The sequence below is a fragment of the Mobula birostris genome, chromosome 5 (genome assembly GCF_030028105.1).
Source record: "Mobula birostris isolate sMobBir1 chromosome 5, sMobBir1.hap1, whole genome shotgun sequence".
Taxonomy (NCBI): domain Eukaryota; kingdom Metazoa; phylum Chordata; class Chondrichthyes; order Myliobatiformes; family Myliobatidae; genus Mobula; species Mobula birostris.
In genome coordinates this window covers 181,320,122-181,341,747 of record NC_092374.1, presented here as the reverse complement: position 1 = coordinate 181,341,747, position 21,626 = coordinate 181,320,122, and the positions used below count along the sequence as shown (strand labels likewise).

The 21,626-nt window shown below is 45.0% G+C and overlaps 1 protein-coding gene across 6 annotated transcripts in view; it reads right to left on the bottom strand.

The window, feature by feature from the left end:
* LOC140198100 (CD48 antigen-like) overlaps positions 1-21,388 on the bottom strand; it is a 54,671-nt gene extending 33,283 nt beyond the window's left edge. For 3 of the 6 annotated variants that reach the window (XR_011886100.1, XM_072259003.1, XM_072259004.1), the window contains exons 1-3: positions 21,212-21,381; positions 8,843-9,148; positions 6,365-6,619 (exon numbers count right to left, since the gene is read on the bottom strand). Coding sequence is in view for 5 of the 6 variants with exons in the window: in XM_072259003.1 (XP_072115104.1) it covers positions 6,365-6,619; positions 8,843-9,148; positions 21,212-21,269 (619 nt within the window). In the remaining variant the exon portion in view is untranslated. Of the gene's footprint in view, positions 1-6,364; positions 6,620-8,842; positions 9,149-21,211 lie in introns of all 6 variants that reach the window. The other 3 variants (XM_072259002.1, XM_072259005.1, XM_072259001.1) reach the window with 2 other exon arrangements.
* Between the last annotated feature and the right edge of the window lie 238 nt (positions 21,389-21,626).

Here is a 21,626-nt window from a genome sequence, read left to right as displayed (position 1 = left end):
TCCTCTCCTTCTCTACTGAAAGAAGAACCACAACCAAAACAGGGCCATGGCCCAGAAAGCACTTCTGGGATTTTGTGCTTACTTGCAGTACCTGCAGACTGTTATTTCCTACAGGGCAAAACCTAACATCATGCCTTTTGTGGTTGGCTGCCAGTGACTAGTGGTTTTCCACAGAGGTCAGTGTTGGGACTACTTCTTTTTACACTGTGCGTCAATGATTTAGATGATAGAATAGATGGCTTTGTTGCTAAGTTTCTAGATGATACGAAGACTGGTGGAGGGGCAGGTAGTGTTGAGGAAACTGGTAGGCTGCAGAAGGACTGAGACAGATTAGGAGAATGGGCAAGTAAGTGGCAAATAAAATACAATGTTGGAAAATGCATGGTTGTGCATTTTGGTAGAAGAAATAAATGAGCAGACTATTTTCTAAATGGCAAGAAAATCGAAAAAATCTGAGATGCAAAGGGACTTCGGAGTCCTTACACAGAAACCCTAAAAGTTAACTTGCAGGTAGTCAGTGGTGAGGAAAGCAAATGCAATGTTAGCATCCATTTCAAGAGGTCTAGAGTGCAGGAACAGGGTGTGTTGCTGAGGCTTTGTGGAGCACTGATGAGGCCTTGCCTTGGATATTGTGAACTGATTTGGATTCCTCATCTAAGAAAAGATGAGGGAAGAGATATACTGGCACTGGGGGGAGTGGTTCAGAGGAGGCTCGCACGGATGATTCTGTGAATGAAACGATTATCATACGAAGAATGTTTCATGGCTCTGGGTCTGTATTCACTGGAATTTAGAAGGATGAGGCAGGATCCCATTGAAACCTTTCAAATGTTGAAAGGCCGAGACAGAGTAAAGGATGGTTCCCATGGTGGGGAAGTCTTGGACAAGAGGGCACAACCTCAGGATAGAGGGGCATCCATTTAAAACAGAGTGGAGTAATTTCTTTAGCCAGAAGGTGGTGAATTTGTGTAATTTAATACCACATGTAGCTGTGGAGGCCTGGTCGTTGGGCGTATTTAAGGCAGAGTTTGCTAGGTTCTTGATTATTCTGGTCATCAAATGTTACGGGCAGAAGGCTGAGGAATGGGGCTGACGAGGGGAAAATAAGATCAGCCATGATTGAATTGGGGAGCAGACTCAATGGGCCAAATGGCCTAATTCTGCTCCTATGTCTTATGGTCTTATGAATGTCTCTAATGCTTCACTCCAGATGAGCGAAACACTTTTCATGAACACTTTGAAAGAGAGAATAAAACGAGACCTGTGTGAATCCCAACACCACCTGGTGACCCTATAATTTGTCTCAGAGGCCAACGTCAGAACACCTTTCATGAGGACAAGCCTCTGCAGAACGTCAGGCTCTGACGTACCTGGTAGGCCACTGAAAACCTGTGCCAACCAGCTGGTGGGAATATTGAAGAACATCGTCAGTCTCTCACTGCTGCTGTTGGAGATTCCCAGCTGCTTCAAAAGGGCAACCATTACACTGGTGCCCAAAAGGAGCTGGGTGAGCTGCCTCAACAACCATTGCCCGGTAGCACTCATATCTACTGTGATGAAATGCTTTGAGAGGTTGGTCATGATGAGAATCAACTCCTGCCTAAGCAAGGAGCTGTACCACTGCAGTTTACCTATCACCAACATACATCTGCAGTGGATGCAATCTCACTGACACTCCACTCAGCCACGGATTACCTGACAACAGTAATACCTGTTTTAGGCTGCTGTTTATTGATTACAACTCTACGTTTAACACCATCATGCCCTCAGTACCAATCAACAAGCTCCAAACTTGGGCCTCTGTACCCCACTTTGCAACTGGATCCTTGACTTCCTCAACGGGGAATGATAGTCAGAGTAGATTGGAAACAATGGTCTAGTCTCTCTACACCCATAACTGTGTGGTGAAGCACAGGTCAAACGCCATCTATAAATTTGCCGGTGACATAACTAACGTTGGCAGAATGTCAGATGGTGATGAGGAGCAAGATAGATCAGCTAGTTGAGTGGTGTCACCACAACAACCCAGCGTTCAATGTCAGTAATTCCAAAGAACTGATTGTGGACTTCAGGGAGGGGAAGTCGAGGGTACACTCATCAGTCCTCATCAAGGGATCAACAGTGGGAAGGGTGAGCAGTTTCAAGTTCCTGGGTGCAACATTTCTGAAGATCTATACTGGGCCCAGCACATTGACACAATTACAAAGAGGGCACAACAGAGGCTACATTTCATTAGGAGTTTGAAGACACTTAGTATGTCATAGAAACATAGAAAATAGGTGCAGGAGTAGGCCATTCGGCCCTTCGAGCCTGCACTGCCATTCAGTATGATCATGGCTGATCATCCAATTCAGAACCCTGTACCTGCCTTCTCTCCATACCCCCGATCCCTTTAGCCACAAGGGTCATATCAAACTCCCTCTTAAATATAGCCAATGATCTGGCCTCAACTGTTTCCTGTGGCAGAGAATTCCACAGATTCACCACTCTCTGTGTGAAGAAGTTTTTCCTCATCTCAGTACTAAAAGGCTTCCCCTTTATCCTCAAACTGTGACCCCTCATTCTGCACTTCCCCAACATCAGGAACAATCTTCCTGCATCTAGCCTGTCCAATCCCTTTAGAATTTTATATGTTTCAATAAGATCCCCCGTCAATCTTCTAAATTCCAGTGAGTATAAGCCTAGTCGATGGATTCTTTCATCATATGAAAGTCCTGCCATTCTAGGAATCAATTTTGGTGAACCTTCTTTGTACTCCCTCTATGGCAAGAATGTCTTTCCTCAGATTAGGGGACCAAAACTGCACACAATACTCCAGGGTGTGGTCTCACCAAGGCCTTGTACAACTGCAGTAGTACCTCCCTGCTCCTGTACTCAAATCCTCTTGCTATGAATGCCAGCGTACCATTTGCCTTTTTCACTGTGTGCCGTACCTGCATGGCCACTTTCAATGACTGGTGTATAATGACACCCAGGTCTCGTTGCACCTCCCCTTTTCCTAATCGTCCATCATTCACATAATAATCTGTTCTCCTGTTTTTGCCACCAAAGTGGATAACCCCACATTTATCCACATTAAATTGCATCTACCAAGTATTTGCCCACTCACCTAACCTACCCAAGTCACCCTGCATCCTCTTTGCATCCTCCTCACAGCTAACACTGCTGCCCAGCTTTGTGTCATCTACAAATTTGGAGATGCTGCATTTAATTCCCTCATCTAAGTCATTAATATATATTGTAAACAACTGGGGTCCCAGCACTGAGCCTTGCGGTACCCCACTAGTCACTGCCTGCCATTCTGAAAAGGTCCCGTTTATTCCCACGCTTTGCTTCCTGTCTGCCAAACAATTCTCTATCCACATCAATACCTTACCCCCAATACCGTGTGCTTTATGTTTGCACACTGATCTCCGACCTTGTCAAAAGCCTTTTGAAAATCCAAATATACCACATCCACCTGTTCTCCCCTATCCACTCTACTAGTTACATCCTCAAAAAATTCTATGAGATTCGTCAGACATGATTTTCCTTTCACAAATCCATGCTGACTTTGTCCGATGATTTCACCGCTTTCCAAACGTGCTGTTATCACATCTTTGATAACTGACTCCAGCAGTTTCCCCACCAAAGACGCTCACAGATTTCTACATATGTACTGTGGGGAGCACTCCAACTAATTGCATCACCGTCTGGAATGGAGGGGTCACTGCACAGGATCATAGACAACTGCAGAAAGTTACACACGAGCCAGCTCCATCATTGGAACTTGCATCCCCAGCATCGTGGATATCTTCAGATGGCAAAGCCTCACAATGTGGTATCCAGCAATAAGAACCCCCATCACCCAGGACACGTTTCCTTCTCATTGTGACCACCAAGGAGGTCGTACAGGAGCCTGAAGACATATACGCAATGTTTTAGTAACAGTTTTTTGACAACAACCATAGAATTTTTGAATGGACAATGAAACCAGGTACACTAAATCATTAGTTTTGTCTATTTTGCTCTCTTTTGCACATTTAATTATATAATTACTGGTTGTATTTTTTATTATGTATTGCAATGTACTGCTGCTGCACAACAACAAATTTCATGACATATGCCAGTGATATCAAACCTTGGATCTGATTCTGATTAAGATATTAGAATGAGATCTGAACCCACAATCTGGAATTCAGAGGTGAGAATACTGCCACATCAGGCAGAGCTGACACCGAGGGAAAAAGTTCACTATGGGCAGTAACAGGAAGAGATTACATTGATTCTCAGGGAACTATCAAATAGAACTGTCAGTGCCTCACCTGCTGACAGCCTATATTAGGGACTGTGAGCAAATTGTCAATTGATGGAAAATTGCTGAGGGCATGTTTTCAATGGGTGATATTTCAGTGCAACCTCATGCAGTTAACCCAGTACTGAATCTATTTGCAAGCAATACTGATACCATAAAGAATTAAATGAAAGAGGCATAAATTTTCTCCAAAAGAGAAAAAGAGGCCTCTTGTGATTTTAAAGATGACATCGAAAACAACTACTGATATAATTTATCGAGGAAAGCAGAAATCTTCTTAATGGTTTGAATTTAAGCATTGCTTGGAACGTATCAGATTGGAATCACCTTCTCCTGATCCATTGAGTGTGCATAAGCACTGGAAGATGTACTGCAGGTATCAAAAACAGAAAATATCAGGTAATTATTCCAGCTCAGCAGGTGTCTAAATATTTTTGGTAGGGAGGAGGTAGTAGTCAGGACTGGGAACAAATCAATGAAATCAATCATATGTGGTACACAGAATGGGTGCTGACTGATCAACAGTGTGTCTTATACCACATGTTCTTTTTGCACAGGTGTGTTAATGAAAAATAACAGATATCTCCGTTTCCCACTGTAGGCTCAAGTTTTATTTTCTCTGCACATTCTCTACAGAATGGTTTGCCCAAGTAGTCTCTCATCATATACAACACTGGGCAGCAGATGCTGGCAAATTACTTGATCTGACACACAGAGCTAATCAGCAATAGTCAGGATGTGATTGTTGTTCCACATACCGCTAGTTAAAAGAAAGTAAAAATCAGTCAATCTCCCTACTTCCACAGTAAAGTAAATTCCACAGTAATACTAATTATGCATTCCTGCCAGGTGCAGTGCTGTCATATCCAAGAAGCTTGATATCCTACACTTACTGTCAAACCTGCCCGGTTTGTAAGCTGCTTGAGCCAGATAATTGAAGACCAGGGAAAATCTACTTCAGCATTCTTATGTGAGAAAGGATACTACACAAATCAATATGATAGTTGGTAACACACATCAAAGTTGCTGGTGAACGCAGCAGGCCAGGCAGCATCTGTAGGAAGAGGTGCTGCCTGGCCTGCTGCGTTCACCAGCAACTTTGACGTGTGTTGCTTGAATTTCCAGCATCTGCAGAATTCCTGTTGTTTGCGTTTTTTTTTGATAGTTGGTAACTGTGGGTGGCAAGAGAAAGGTTTGGATCTGAAATTCAGAAACTGCAATATTATAAAACCAAGACGCAACAAATTCTACAGATGCTGGAGATCTAAAGCAACATACACAAAGCATGATAAAAGATCATCAATTTCTCTAACTTTCTGTAACCACACACTGTTTCTCATCAACCTCCACTTCCACCACTGCCTTTTGTTTTCCCTTATTCCAGTGGCCTCTCACTTCAGCTCTTCGCCAACACCGACCTCATGACTGTCCATCACCTCTCTCTGGTTCCCCACCTCCTTCCCTTTGTTTCATGGTCTTCTATCCTGTCAGATTCCTTCTTCTTCAGCCCTTTACTACTACTGCCTCTCACCTCATAGCTTCTCACATCATTCCCTTTCGTCCCTCTTCTCATATTTCCTGCCAGCTCGTTGTCCTCCCCCTCCTCCTAACCGTCTATTCTGGATTCCGCCTCCTTCCTTTCCAGTCCTGATGAAGGATCTCTACATGAAACGTCAGCTGTTCATTTCCTCCAATAGATATAGTCTGACCTATTAAGTTGTCCAGCATTTTGTGTGTGTTGTTCATGTTGTTAAACTAATTGGATTTCCCCAAAGAATTCAAAAGGGCATCGTCTCACCCAATCCCTGTCACAGAACAGTTCAGAATCCACCAACTTCTCCTGATTACCCTTCCCTTCATCTTTCTCTGAGTGATAACTAATTGGCAACCCTTTCACCCAGCCAGGAGTCACCCTTCCTCGCTCAGTCCAACCCTTTTAAATTGTAGCAAAATATCTATTAATTCCACTATTAGCAATCTTTGCTACTGTTTGATTAACACAGCCTGCATTCCAAAGTCCACAAAGATTGTGACATATACCTTTAAGATATCTTTATAAATGAACCTTACCTGGGGGATTTACGGTGTAATTTGCCTGGACTAAGCTGATAGGATTGGAGGCAACACAGGTGTACGTTCTACATACATTTGCAAAGTCAGTCAAGATGAGGCTTCTGCTTTCATTGATTAGCCAGTGACGCTGTGAGATTTCCCCTCCATTTTTCAGCCATTCATATTTATGAGGATTTCCATCAACCTCACAGGTGAGTTGGATGGTGTTGCCAGCAACGCTATAGCTCCTTATGAAAATTTTCGACAGCTTATCTAGAGGGAAAATTGTTGAATAATGAGCAGTAATATTTCATTCTTTTTTTCAAATTAGCCCTCATTGGTTGAGTTATGAACAAATAAATGCATTTTACAGAATGATTGTAGATCAACAAAATAAACCAAAAAACAACAGATGATAAGACCATTTGAAATTGGAGCCAGTGCTTTATGTATGAAATTTGAACACTTTCCATGCAAAGAATATTTGTAATTTTCTTCCACAAAAGGCAAATGATACCAGACCAAAAGTTGTTTCTAAGTTTGTGAACTTACTGCTCGAAACTTGCTGCTGACAACAACAATGTTACCAGCAGGGGGCCCTCCAGCAGGCAGAGAGACAAGACACCAGTAAATGTATTGATAAACGCCTTTTATGAAATGGCAGTCAAGGCTTTTTTCTGTTTGAAGTCCTCAGTCCATGGGCTCCTCACTCCATAGAAATAATGACTGAGGAAAGGAGAGACTGTTACCATGATAATCCTGGGTTTGGCTCTCAATGGCTTTGTGATTGAACCCAACAGTTCAATGATACACCTGAAAACCTGAAAAGCCTGCATGCAGGGGAGATACTATCAGGTTCCAATGAAGGACAGGAGATTTCTACATACCAGTGACAAATCTTTGTTGAAGAAATTCCTCATCTCCAAAAGGATTTTCTGCCTTATATACCCAGTCAGTCCCAAAAGGTTAGAGAGAAATGGTACAGAAAATTTAACAGGAGGGATCAGATGTTTGACCTTCGAACCTGTTTTGCTGTTCAATACAATTGTGGCTGAATTGCTATTTTTAACACAGTTGTTTTATCGATACCCCTGCTGGGTGTTTTTTGAGTGCCTAGAAATCTGTTATCGCCTTCTAGAATATATTCAGAGACAGCCTGCAGAGTGAAATTTCACAGGGAAGCAGCATGGGCTGTGTTCCAGGGGTGTAAAAACTCACAACTTTTAATTTCTTACCCCTTGTGACGAGACCTTGGTGGTAGCCGGGTATTCCTTAGATTTAGAGTTAGGGTTAATCTCACAGCCTGAGGGAAGAACCTGTTACCCTATCTGGCCATCCTAGTCCTGGTACACCTCTAACTCCTTGCTGATGATAGTGGGTCAAAGAGATTGTGATGGTTGGTAGGGGTTCTCAACAACGCTTCGGGTGCCCAGTCTACAACGCTCCTAGTAAAAGTCACAAATAGGGGAGAGGGAGTCTCCAATGACCCTCTTCAGTAGTTTTTTCCTATCCTCAGTAGGGTCTTGCAGTCTGATGCCTTGCAGCTTCTGTACCATAAAATGATTCAGCCAGACAGGACACTGGATGGTACTCCTATACAAAGTTCTTAGGATGGGGACAGAGAGCCTTGCGCACCTCAATTTCTTCAGTAAGTGTAGATTCTGTTATATCTTCTTGACTGGTACTCATTGGGGTTTACTCGTCTGCACTAAGTTGAAGCTGTGGCCTGCAACTAATGTTGTGATGAGGCGACACATAGGTTGGAGGAACAACACCTTATATTCCTTTTAGGTAGCTTCCAACCTGATGACATGAACATTCATTTCTGAAACTTCTGGCAATGCCCCCCAACCCTCCCCCCACCTCTCCATTTCCATTCCCTTTTTCCTTCTCTCACTCATCTCCTTGACAGCCCATTGCCTCCCTTTGGTGCTCTTTCCCCCTTTTTCTTTCTTCCATGGCCTTCTGTCTCTTTCACCAATCATCTTCCCAGCTCTTTACTTCATCCCTCCCCCTCCAGGTTTCACCTCTTGCCTGGTGTTTCTCTCTCCCCTTGCCAACTTTTCAAATCTACTCCTCAGCTTTTGTTTTTCTCCAGTCCTGACAAAGTGTTTTGGCCCGAAACATCGATTGTTTTTTTTCCATAGATGCTGCCTGGCCTTCTGAGTTCCTCCAGCATTTTGTGTGTGTTGCTTGGATTTAAAGCAACTGCAGATTTTCTTTTGTCTGGGTTCATCCCACCGGGACAGAAATATATGGTAGATCACAATACCATAGCAACTCCTCAGAGGGAGAGTAAATATATATGTAGATACGATAGAGGCTGAATGATCAGCTACGTTTATTTTACTAATGTTATATCTTCCGGGTGAAGAAACTAATTAATTTACAATGGTATCAATAATAACAAATCCTGTGTGAACAGGTCTTGAGCAAAAGAGTAAATAATTCAACAGCTTCAGCATTTTCAAGATACACAAACAAGTGAATACTTACAGAAGAGAAGCAATTCTATTGTAGTTGTTCTTCTCTCATCTACAACAAAATTATAAACACCTTGATCCTCAGGTTTTATCCTGTATACCAGCAGACAGCCAGTAGAAGCATTAAACTGTAAACGGGATCTGAATTGTTCATATGGTTTCTCCACAGGTTTATCTGGAACGTGATCCAAAATAGTAACAAGGCTTTTGTTGCTGCCAGTGAAGGTCCATAAAATTTCACTCCTGCTGAGATCACCTTCGTGTTCAGGATCCAGAAAAAACGATGAACCAATGGTCCCATTTACTACTTTCCATTTCTCTAATTTGGATAAAAAAAAAGAAAAACATTCTTTGAACTCTCGTGGTAAAATTTTGATTATTCAGCAGCATAACTGAGGTATAATCACAAATCACAATATATCATATCAACAGACATTTATAGAATGCCATCCTAGAGTTTTGGAACTTGACAACGTGGAACCAGAATTTCCATCAATCGTGCAAACAAAGTTAATGGGTTCATCCATATCACAGAACAGTAGAGCCAGGAACAGGCCCTTCAGCCCACGATGACAAATGAAACAAATCCCATCTGCCTACATGTTCGATTCCCTTCATTTTCATGTACCTTTTTAAATTCCTCTTAAGCACAGCAACCACTACCTAGCCTCTCCAAGCTCCCCGAAAAGGTCAGAGGGAAAATCATCATAATTAAAAACAGCCTTTCTTTATATTTTGTAAAGCTCCAAATTGAAGCCAATTAAGTTACAGTACTCGGGGGTTACATTACTGAAAGCCAATATGCAACCATCTAAGATTTTCAGAAAAAAAATGTTTTTTTAATATATTAAGTGTAATCGTGAACAATAGCCAGATCAGAAATGCTGATCAAGTCATCTAGTCCCCAAAGAGAACTCTGATAGGCCAATCAGATGGTTCACCGCTCCTCAGTGATAGAACACAAAATTCATATGTACAATTAAGAAACATTAAAAAATAGTAGAAATACTGGAGTCATGATGATCATGATGAAGTCTGCTGGAGAGAGACATTTATACACATGTTGTCCTCCATAATTCAAAGAGATTGAAGGATAATGTTGCAGGGTGACAAAACATGGCAGGAACACTTGGAACTAAAACCTAATCCCGACCGGGAGAAAACAGCACCTGGTCTTTCCTCACTGTTCCCCAGCAGTTTAAGGACTAAGTCCAACTGGAACATAACTCACAAGTGCTCTTGAAGTCAGGTATTAACCCTACCTACCAACAACCAAGCATTGCCATCCTGGTCCCTTTCATGATAGCTTATGAAGAAGCATGTGACTTCCCTCCCAGAGATGATAGGTGTTTGTGCACTCGACTCTTGAAGGCTTGGACCCATCGTCGCAGATGTTTCCAACCACAGCATCTGGAAGGCTGTTCCAAATTCTGATAGCACAGTGAAGGAAGCTTCTATCCAGTGTGTAGGTTCTCGCATCAGGCATAGAAACAGCATGAGCAGGCATAGGTAAACTTGATCGTGTGGTGCACCGTCTCTCATAAGATGAAGGCAGCATGGTGCAAAGGTCTGCAGGGCTGTGGCTGGTGTGCATTTTGTTTAGCACAGTAGCTGCAGCAACCTGTCGCCTGTAGTGTAAGCTACTGATGAATAGCTTCTCATGAGTTGTGGCTTCATCTACACCTATAATCCTGACAGCCTTTCTTTGAATGGAATCAAGCTGGCTGAGGACACTCTGTGAGGCATTCATCCATGATAAGCAGGAATACTCCATGATACTTCGTACCTGGGCTTTGCAAACTGTGGCTCTGCCCTCTTTGTCTAGTTTGGATGCTTCTGTCTGCAGAGCTCCAAGCCCTTGTTTGAAATAGTGGAAAGGTGTTTATCCCACACCAACTTGCTATCAATATTAACACCAAGGATTACTAGCTCCTTCTTTAAATCCAGCTTGCAGTTCCCAAAATACAGGTCGGGGTTAGATGGATTTCTCTTCCTAGACATCACCATTGCCTTGCACTTAGTAGGCACAAAGGTGATATTCCAGTCGTCTGCCCAGACTTTCATCCTGTCAAGATCCCTATTCAGGCCTGCTGCCTGTTTAATATTGAAAGCCTTTTTTCTACATTTTAACCTCAGTGGTAAAACAATTCCTACATTCCTAAAGCTGGAATCTGAGACACGTCTCACTCCCATTCACTCTCATCACAGAGCACAGCATCCACTTTTCTGAGAATCAACAAAACCAATATCTGTGTGTTAACGGTGATCAACCTGATGTAATGAAACAAGTACCATCGTTGATTCTTATCCACCTCTATTAGTAGCAAATTATGAGAGAGAACCTTCCATCTGCACTCACAGAGAGTCAGCCACGGAAAAGAGTAAATTGTGGTACTTGTTTCATTACATCAGGTTAATCACCAGATATTGGTCTTGTCGATTCTCAAAAAAGTGGATGCTGTGCTCTGTAATGAGCACAGAGGAACATAGTTTTTTATACTATCTTTGTCACGAAAGCCTAGCAACAGTGATAGTCCATGACAAAGGCCACTTAATCACCTAAAACAGAGGTAAATGTACTTAATCACATTAGGCAGAGGTAAACAGGGAATAGAGTATAATTAATTCTCACATCCTGCATGATCTTGTCTGGCAATCTGTCCTCTTCTCAGCATTTACACGTTAGCAGGACAGATTGAACCTTTAATATCTCAATACAAAAGAACAGTCAGATCAATGGATATTCCAGATACTCAAATAGAGCAGAATTTAATAATTTAGATAAGAGACTCTTCCGAAATTAGGAAAGGAATGTAAGGAATGCCCTGCCCCTTTTGTCCAAACCAAAAAGATGTGAAAAGTCAGGAGACATCCACTTGTGGGTCTGTGTGAGCTTTTAATCCTTACCTCACCCTAAAGAGCAGCTGCTCAGACATTCTGCAACTACTCTCAAACCAAAATACACAGGTACAGTCAGTATTCAACCTTAATCCATTATCTACAGGAATCTGAGAATCCCCCAATTCCCTTAAAACTTTATCATGTGCACCATATCAGCTGGGGAGACGCTGGGCCAGGGCTGCTAATTCACAGAATCCTTCAGCAGATAGTAGACATGGAAGAACCATTGGTAACTAATGCAGCCCCGATGATCCTGTGATTTCAGTCCCTGAGGCCGACGTGTGTGTGTATCCTTCAGGAAGGTGAACCCATGAAATACATCCAACCCAGAAGGGGTACCTGGCCAAGTACTAAATATCTGTGCTGATCAACTGGGTGGAGTGTGCACTCAGATCTTCAACCTCTCACGTTGGCAGTCCATCTTCTTCAAGCAGGTTTCACTTATACCGGTGTCTGAGAAGAACGGGGACCTGCCTCGATGACCAGCATCCAATAGCACTTACATCCACAGTGATGAAGTGTTTTAAGAGGTTGGTGATGAAACACAACAACTCCTGCCTAAGAGGTGACTTGTAGCCACTCCAACTTCGCTGCTGGCACTACAGGTTCACAAAAAATGTCATCTCATTGACTCTTCACTCAACCCTGGAACAACTGGACAGCAAAGCTGCCTACATCAGGATATTCTTAAGGAACTATGGAGATGATGCATACTGGAGGAATGGAAATACTGGAGATTGTAAGCAGGGGAAGGAAACATTTGAGGGCAAGGTGTTAAGTAGGCAAAAAGTAATGGCAGAGAGCTCTGTCATGGTTTGAGATTGCCAGCTGTACAGAGGATAGGATCAGAGGATTTCTCAAAGCCTTATTGAAAAAGTATAACATCAGCTAAACTAATGGGAACTCCAAGGTGTTTAACACAAGGAGCATTTCAGATAGCTTTGAGAACATTATTTCCACATTGGGAATACAGAGCGAACTCCCAATGTAAACTTCCAGGGCCCTCTCTGCATCAAACAGCTCTAAACCCATCAGTATAGATGGTGTGTGGCTTCAAAGTATGAAATACCAGCAGATCTGATGACATGCATTGGAATATATTGTGGTGAGCATTCAGTCCATGATAACAGACGAGAAGAACTCATTTAACTCAACAGCCATTTTATTGTAACAACCACAAAAAACAGATAGAGAACTATGACCCAGGGAGAAAACACATTCACACACCCAGTCACGTGGGGCGGGGGGGGGGGGGAGTGTTTATTACACACCCCAATTACAGTCAACGTGACCCACAAACATACAGGCGAATAACTGCATAACCCAAGCTGAATTGTAGCAATAAACGAACTTGAACATCACGCCATAATCACATGAACCTATTTGAAAACAAGAATAATAAATACCGCTGGCCATTAGGAATGCTGGAGCGGGCTGATGAACCCCAGAGTGCCACGCTGCTCCTATCCAAAGGGTCAGCCTTCCCCAGCAACTCCAGAGTCCGTAATAAAGTCCGGGTGGTGGTTGACGCCGCCGCCTGGGGTGCGGTGGACTCCGGAAGTCGGCTAGCCACACCTTGTGCTCCACTGTCTTTTCCCCCACTGCGATGCACGGCGAACTCTTCCCTCTCATCGCTGCATAGTCGCCAGTGACCATAGCCAGCTGGACCGCCATCATTGTCCACCTAGACGGGGACAGCTGGTCCGTGTTGGGGAGGACACGCGGACGTTTGATGGTGATGGTTGACCCTGTATCCACCAACTCAAGGCATCTGATGCAGACATCCCACATCTCCCAGAAGTTCCAGAAGTCTCCAGCATATTAATAGTGGTTCCCTGATGCCCACAAATTATATGCAATATCACGGAAATCAATTTTTTGAGAGCGAGTGAGAGAAAGTATGCGAGAGCGCGAGAGACCACGAAAGAAAGAGAGAGAGAGTGTTCCGAAAAAAATAAAACGTACGTCACCCCATACTACCCTAAAGTGTACCCCTGCCTAATAGGGGTCAAAATAATAAGTGTTTGTTGCTCACTGCACTATTTGCAACAGTGACTTTTCTATTGCCTATGGTGGGTTAAGATTGTAAAAGACATGTTGAGGTGAGTTTAATAGGTGTCATTCATTCATTAGCATAGCTGACGTTACTTAAACTAACTGCACACATCAAAGTTGCTGGTGAACGCTGCAGGCCAGGCAGCATCTCTAGGAAGAGGTACAGTCGACGCTTCAGGCCGAGACCCTTCGTCAGGAATAACTGAAGGAAGAGTTAGTAAGAGATTTGAAAGTGGGAGGGGGAGGGGGAGATCCAAAATGTTAGGAGAAGACAAGAGGGGGAGGGATGGAGCCAAAAGCTGGACAGATGATTGGCAAAGGGGATATGAGAGGATCATGGGACAGGAGGTCCGGGGAGAAAGATTGGGGGGGGGGTGCGGAACCAGAGGATGGGCAAGGGGTATAGTCAGAGGGACAGAGGGAGAAAAAGGAGAGTGAGAGAAAGAATGTGTGTATAAAAATAAATAACGGATGGGGTACGAGGGGGAGGTGGGGCATTAGCGTAAGTTAGAGAAGTCAATGTTCATGCCATCAGGTTGGAGGCTACCCAGACGGAATATAAGGTGTTGTTCCTCCAACCTGAGTGTGGCTTCATTTTTACAGTAGAGGAGGCCGTGGATAGACATGTCAGAATGGGAATAGAATGTGGAATTAAAATGAGTGGCCACTGGGAGATCCTGCTTTCTCTGGCGGACAGAGCGTAGGTGTTCAGCAAAGCGGTCTCCCAGTCTGCGTCGGGTCTCGCCAATATATAGAAGGCCACATCGGGAGCACCGGACGCAGTATATCACCCCAGCCAACTCACAGGTGAAGTGTCGCCTCACCTGGAAGGACTGTCTGGGGCCCTGAATGGTGGTAAGGGAGAAAGTGTAAGGGCATGTATAGCACTTGTTCCACTAACAAGGATAAGTGCCAGGAGGGAGATCAGTGGGGAGGGATGGGGGGGACGAATGGACAAGGGAGTCGCGTAGGGAGCGATTCCTGCGAAAAGCCGGCGGGGGGGGGGGAAGATGTGCTTAGTGGTGGGATCCCGTTGGAGGTGGCGGAAGTTACGGAGAATAATATGTTGGACCCGACGGCTGGTGGGGTGGTACGTGAGGACTAGGGGATCCCTATTCCTAGTGGGGTGGCGGGAGGATAGAGTGAGAGCAGATGTGCGTGAAATGGGGGAGGTGCATTTGAGAGCAGAGTTGATAGTGGAGGAAGGGAAGCCCCTTTCTTTAAAAAAGGACATCTCCCTCGTCCTGGAATGAAAAGCCTCATCCTGAGAGCAGATGCGGCAGAGATGGAGGAATTGCAAGAAGGGGATGGCATTTTTGCAAGAGACAGGGTGAGAAGAGGAATAGTCCAGATAGCTGTGAGAGTCAGTAGGCTTATAGTAGACATCAGTGGATAAGCTGTCTCCAGAGACAGAAAGATCTAGAAAGGGGAGGGAGGTGTCGGAAATGGACCAGGTAAACTTGAGGGCAGGGTGAAAGTTAGAGGCAAAGTCAATAAAGTCAACGAGCTCAGCATGCGTGCAGGAAGCAGCGCCAATGCAGTCATCAATGTAGTGAAGAAAAACTGGGGGACAGATACCAGAATAGGCACGGAACATAGATTGTTCCACAAACCCAACAAAAAGGCAGGCATAGCTAGGACCCATACGGGTGCCCATAGCCACACCTTTAGTTTGGAGGAAGTGGGAGGAGCCAAAGGAGAAATTATTAAGTGTAAGGACTAATTCTGCTAGACGGAACAGAGTGGTGGTAGAGGGGAACTGATTGGGTCTGGAATCCAAAAAGAAGCGTAGAGCTTTGAGATCTTCCTGATGGGGGATGGAAGTATATAGGGACTGGACATCCATGGTGAAAATAAAGCGGTGGGGGCCAGGGAACTTAAAATCATCGAAAGGTTTAAGAGCGTGAGAAGTGTCACGAACATAGGTAGGAAGGGATTGAACAAGGGGGGATAAAACTGTGTCGAGGTATGCAGAAACGAGTTCGGTGGGGCAGGAGCAAGCTGAGACAGTAGGTCTGCCAGGACAGGCAGGTTTGTGGATCTTGGGTAGGAGGTAGAAATGGGAAGTGCGGGGTGTGGGAACTATAAGGTTGGTAGCAGTGGATGGGAGATCCCCTGAGCGGATAAAGTCGGTGATGGTGTGGGTGACAATGGCCTGGTGCTCCTTAGTGTGGTCACGATCGAGGGGTAAATAAGAGGAGGTATCTGCGAGTTGTTGCTGTGCCTCAGCAAGGTAGAGGTCAGTACGCCAGACTACAACAGCACCCCCCTTATCGGCGGGTTTAATAATAAGGTTAGGATTAGTGCGGAGGGAGTGGAGAGCAGAGCGTTCGGAAGGAGTGAGGTTGGAATGGGGACAAGGTGCAGTGAAGTCGAGACGGTTGATGTCCCGTTGGCAGTTAGCAATAAAGAGATCCAGAGCAGGCAGAAGACCAGAGTGGGGTGTCCATGAAGAAGAGGAGGGTTGAAGATGGGAGAAGGAGTCATTGGTGGGGGTGGAAGAGTCCTTGCCAAAGAAGTAGGCTCGGAGATGGAGACGGCGGAAGAAAAGTTCCGCATCAAGGCGAACACGGAACTCGCTGAGGTGTGGGCAAAGAGGGACAAAGGTGAGGCCCTTACTGAGGACAGAGCATTCTGCCTCCGGCAGTTGAAGTTCGGAGGGGATGGTAAGGTCCTGAAAGGAGAATATAGGGAGCTAGGAAGGGAGTTGAGAAAAAGGACCGCAAAGGTAGTAATCTCGGGATTACTGCCTGTGCTACGCGACAGTGAGAGTAGGATTGCAATGAGGTGGAGGATAAATGCGTGGCTGAAGGATTGGAGCAGGGGGCAAGGATTCAAGTTTTTGGATCATCGGGACCTCTTTTGGCGCAGGCGTGACCTGTACAAAAAGGACGGGTTACACTTGAACCCTAGGGGAACCAATATCCTGGCAGAGAGATTAGCGAGGGCTACTGAGGTGACTTTAAACTAGAATGGTTGGGGGGTGGGAAACAAATTAAAGAAGCCTGGCGAGAGGAGGTTAGTTCACAACAGGGGGATGGGAACCAGTGCAGAGAGACAGAGGAGTGTAAATGAGGGTAGAAGCAAAAAGTAGTAAGGTGAAAAGTAAAAGTGGCAGGCCGACAAATCTAGGGCAAGCATCAAAAAGGGCCACTTTTCAACATAATTGTATAAGGGCTAAGAGAGTTGTAAAAGCGCGCCTGAAGGCTTTGTGTGTCAATGCAAGGAGCATTCGTAAGAAGGTGGATGAATTAAAAGTGCAGATTGTTATTAATGAATATAATATAGTTGGGGTCACAGAGACATGGCTCCAGGGTGACCAAGGATGGGAGCTCAACATTCAGGGATATTCAATATTCAGGAGGGATAGACATGAAAGAAAAGGAGGTGGGGTGGCGTTGCTGGTTAGAGAGGAGATTAATGCAATAGAAAGGAAGGACATAAGCCGGGAAGATGTGGAATCGATATGGGTAGAGCTGCATAACACTAAGGGGCAGAAAACGCTGGTGGGAGTTGTGTACAGGCCACCTAACAGTAATAGTGAGGTTGGGGATGGTATTAAACAGGAAATTAGAAATGTGTGCAATAAAGGAACAGCAGTTATAATGGGTGACTTCAATCTACATGTAGATTGGGTGAACCAAATTGGCAAGGGTGCTGAGGAAGAGGATTTCTTGGAATGTATGCGGGATGGTTTTTTGAACCAACATGTCGAGGAACCAACTAGAGAGCAGGCTATTCTAGACTGGGTATTGAGCAATGAGGAAGGGTTAATTAGCAATCTTGTCGTGAGAGGCCCCTTGGGTAAGAGTGACCATAATATGTTGGAATTCTTCACTAAGATGGAGAGTGACATAGTTAATTCAGAAACAAAGGTTCTGAACTTAAAGAAGGGTAACTTTGGTGGTATGAGACATGAATTAGCTAAGATAGACTGGCAAATGACACTTAAAGGGTTGACGGTGGATATGCAATGGGAAGCACTTAAAGATCGCATGGATGAACTACAATAATTGTTCATCCCAGTTTGGCAAAAGAATAAATCAAGGAAGGTAGTGCACCCGTGGCTGACAGGGGAAATTAGGGATAGTATCAATTCCAAAGAAGAAGCATACAAGTTAGCCAGAAAAAGTGGCTCACCTGAGGACTGGGAGAAATTCAGAGTTCAGCAGAGGAGGACAAAGGGCTTAATTAGGAAGGGGAGAAAAGATTATGAGAGAAAACTGGGCAGGGAACATAAAAACTGACTGTAAAAGCTTTTATAGATATGTGAAAAGAAAAAGACTGGTAAAGACAAATGTAGGTCCCCTGCAGACAGAAACAGGTGAATTGATTATGGGGACCAAGGACATAGCAGACCAATTGAATAACTACTTTGGTTCTGTCTTCACTAAGGAGGACATAAATAATCTTCCGGAGATAGTAGGGGACAGAGGGTCCAGTGAAATGGGGGAACTGAGCGAAATACATGTTAGTAGGGAAGTGGTGTTAGGTAAATTGAAGGGATTAAAGGCAGATAAATCCCCAGGGCCAGATGGTCTGCATCCCAGAGTGCTTAAGGAAGTAGCCCAAAAAATAGTGGATGCATTAGTGATAATTTTTCAAAACTCTTTAGGTTCTGGACTAGTTCCTGAGGATTGGAGGGTGGCTAATGTAACCCCACTTTTTAAAAAAGGAAGGAGAGAGAAACCAGGGAATTATAGACTGGTTAGCCTAACATCGGTGGTGGGGAAACTGCTGGAGTCAGTTATCAAAGATGTGATAACAGCACATTTAGAAAGCGGTGAAATGATCGGACAAAGTCAGCATGGATTTGTGAAAGGAAAATCATGTCTGACGAATCTCATAGAATTTTTTGAGGATGTAACTAGCAGAGTGGATAGGGGGGAACCAGTGGATGTGGTATATTTGGATTTACAAAAGGCTATTGACAAGGTCCCACACAGGAGATTAGTGTGCAAACTTAAAGCACACGATATTGGGGGTATGGTATTGATGTGGATAGAGAATTGGTTGGCAGACAGGGAGCAAAGAGTGGGAATAAATGGAATGTTTTCAGAATGGCAGGCAGTGACTAGTGGGGTACTGCAAGGCTCAGTGCTGGGACCCCAGTTGTTTACAATATATATTAATGACTTGGATGAGGGAATTAAATGCAGCATCTCCAAGTTTGCGGATGACATGAAGCTGGGCGGCAGTGTTAGCTGTGAGGAGGATGCTAAGAGTATGCCGGGTGACTTGGATAGGTTAGGTGAGTGGGCAAATTCATGGCAGATGCAATTTAATGTGGATAAATGTGAAGTTATCCACTTTGGTGGCAAAAATAGGAAAACAGATTATTATCTGAATGGTGGCCGATTAGGAAAAGGGGAGATGCAACGAGACTTGGGTGTCATTATACACCAGTCATTGAAAGTGGGCATGCAGGTACAGCAGGCGGTGAAAAAGGCGAATGGTATGCTGGCATTTATAGCGAGAGGATTCGAGTACAGGAGCAGGGAGGTACTACTGCAGTTGTACAAGGCCTTGGTGAGACCACACCTGGAGTATTGTGTACAGTTTTGGACCCCTAATCTGAGGAAAGACATCCTTGCCATAGAGGGAGTACAAAGAAGGTTCACCAGATTGATTCCTGGGATGGCAGAACTTTCATATGATGAAAGACTGGATGAACTAGGCTTATACTCGTTGGAATTTAGAAGATTGAGGGGGATCTGATTGAAACGTATAAAATCCTAAAGGGATTGGACAGGCTAGATGCAGGAAGATTGTTCCCGATGTTGGGGAAGTCCAGAACGAGGGGTCACAGTTTGAGGATATAGGGGAAGCCTTTTAGGACCGAGATGAGGAAAAACTTCTTCACACAGAGAGTGGTGAATCTGCGGAATTCTCTGCCACAGGAAACAGTTGAGGCCAGTTCATTGGCTATATTTAAGAGGGAGTTATATATGGCCCTTGTGGCTAAAGGGATCAGGGGGTATGGAGGGAAGGCTGGTGCAGGGTTCTGAGTTGGATGATCAGCCATGATCATACTGAATGGCGGTGCAGGCTCGAAGGGCCGAATGGCCTACTCCTGCACCTATTTTCTATGTTACCTGCACGGATGAGAGCTGGGATCAGAGGGGGGAGGCTGGGAGTGTCAATGGAGTGGGGAGGGTTGGGGTGAGAGGAAGATGGAGCCTCTGAGGACCCAGGAGCTGACGATGGGATCTGAAGGAGACGGGATTGCAGAGTATTGGTGGGGGAAGGGGAAACGGGAGTCACAATAGCAGCACATAAAGACCCGGCCTGGAATTCAAGCTGGCCAGCTGCTAGGGAGTTACTCTATTACAGACATCCCACTTCTCCCGGAAGTCTCCCGCAAATTGATGGTGCTACCTCCCTGAAACGAGGTTTTGCAGGGTGGGATGTCTGCTGATGCCCTCCACCACACAGTCCTCCCATAAGCCTTGCTCTTCACCCAAACAGCTCACCTGGACAGGCGATAACGGATGGAATTCTGCTGGAGGTCTCAGGCGGCGCTGCGTTTCCCCAATAGCTGCGCTGAGCTGTAGCATGGTGCAGCGAGACAGTCGCCACACCGGTAGCAGAGATCGCTCCCTGGCAGGTGACGGGGCCAGCGCAGCACAGGTTGGACCTGTCTCCGGGGCTGCTCCTCGTCAGTTTCCTCCTCCAACTCGGTGATAAAAGCCCGGGCTCGCAGCATGTGGGGCGATGCTGGAACGGCTTGGGAGGCTAAAATTGCTTCTGCCCTCTCCGCCTCTGCCAGTACCTCGACCCGCAATTATGGTGATGTCAGGTGAACATACTGCCGAAGGTGCTCCGGCGTCACCACCTTTACCAAAGCGTGTAGGGCAAGCTCTTCCTGGACCGCGGGAGGAACTGGGGGTAGCCATGCCGAGCACAGTGGCGGAGATCTGTTGCAATCGCCCCAATGCTTTCTCCCGCACGGCGCTGTGTACAGCCCAGTTGTTCGTTCACTGCTTACTCTAATAGACCCTCGCCGTAACGCCGCTGCAGTGGTGCTACATGGGCCCCGTTTTATTGCGATAAGTAAATAAAACACAAGCCGGGTGCTAAGACCCGAGGAGAGAACCTACTCAGTCACATACAGACGGGGAGGTGATTTACACACCCCGGTTACAATTCGGGTGACCTACAAGGGCGTAACTTCATAACCCCAGCTAAAATGTAACTATAAATGAATTTGAACGTCCCACCAATAATCCCATGAAGGCATTTTAAACATAAGAATAAACAGCGCTGGCCGCAAGTAATGCTGAGCTGGGTTGACAACCACGGCCCCACCCGAACCCCCCCCCCCCCGCAGGAACTAATAACAGAGCGCTTGCATTTGGACAAATTTCTTAATAGGTACTGAGATGAGAATATATTTTCTACCGCTCCGTGATGGTTAGAATCTTACCTGGAGCTCCCAGCGACGCCAGCAGAACGAGCGAGATGAAATGAGAGCAGAACAACATGTCGAATTACAAATAAGGTAGAGATCGGAAATAACGGAAAATTCATCAGCTCTCGGGTTTTGCTGCATGGTGGTGTGGGTAAGAGTGGGAGGGATTAGGGGTGCGGATGTGCATCAGTTTATTCTTTGCCTCTGGCGGTTTCCTGTTGTCGTCTTCCTCTGTTTTATTTATTTCCAATCCATACCTCAACTCCACCCCCCCCCCCGTCGATTTCCGCTTTGGGGACGTATTTCTCACAGGCGAAATATGCAAGTCGGGGTCCGCAGTGCCTGCTTTACTAAAGTTAAATATTTGATTGTAAATTGGTTTATATTTAATATACTCTTGAGAAAAGACGTTGTTTTTGGTAGCACATGC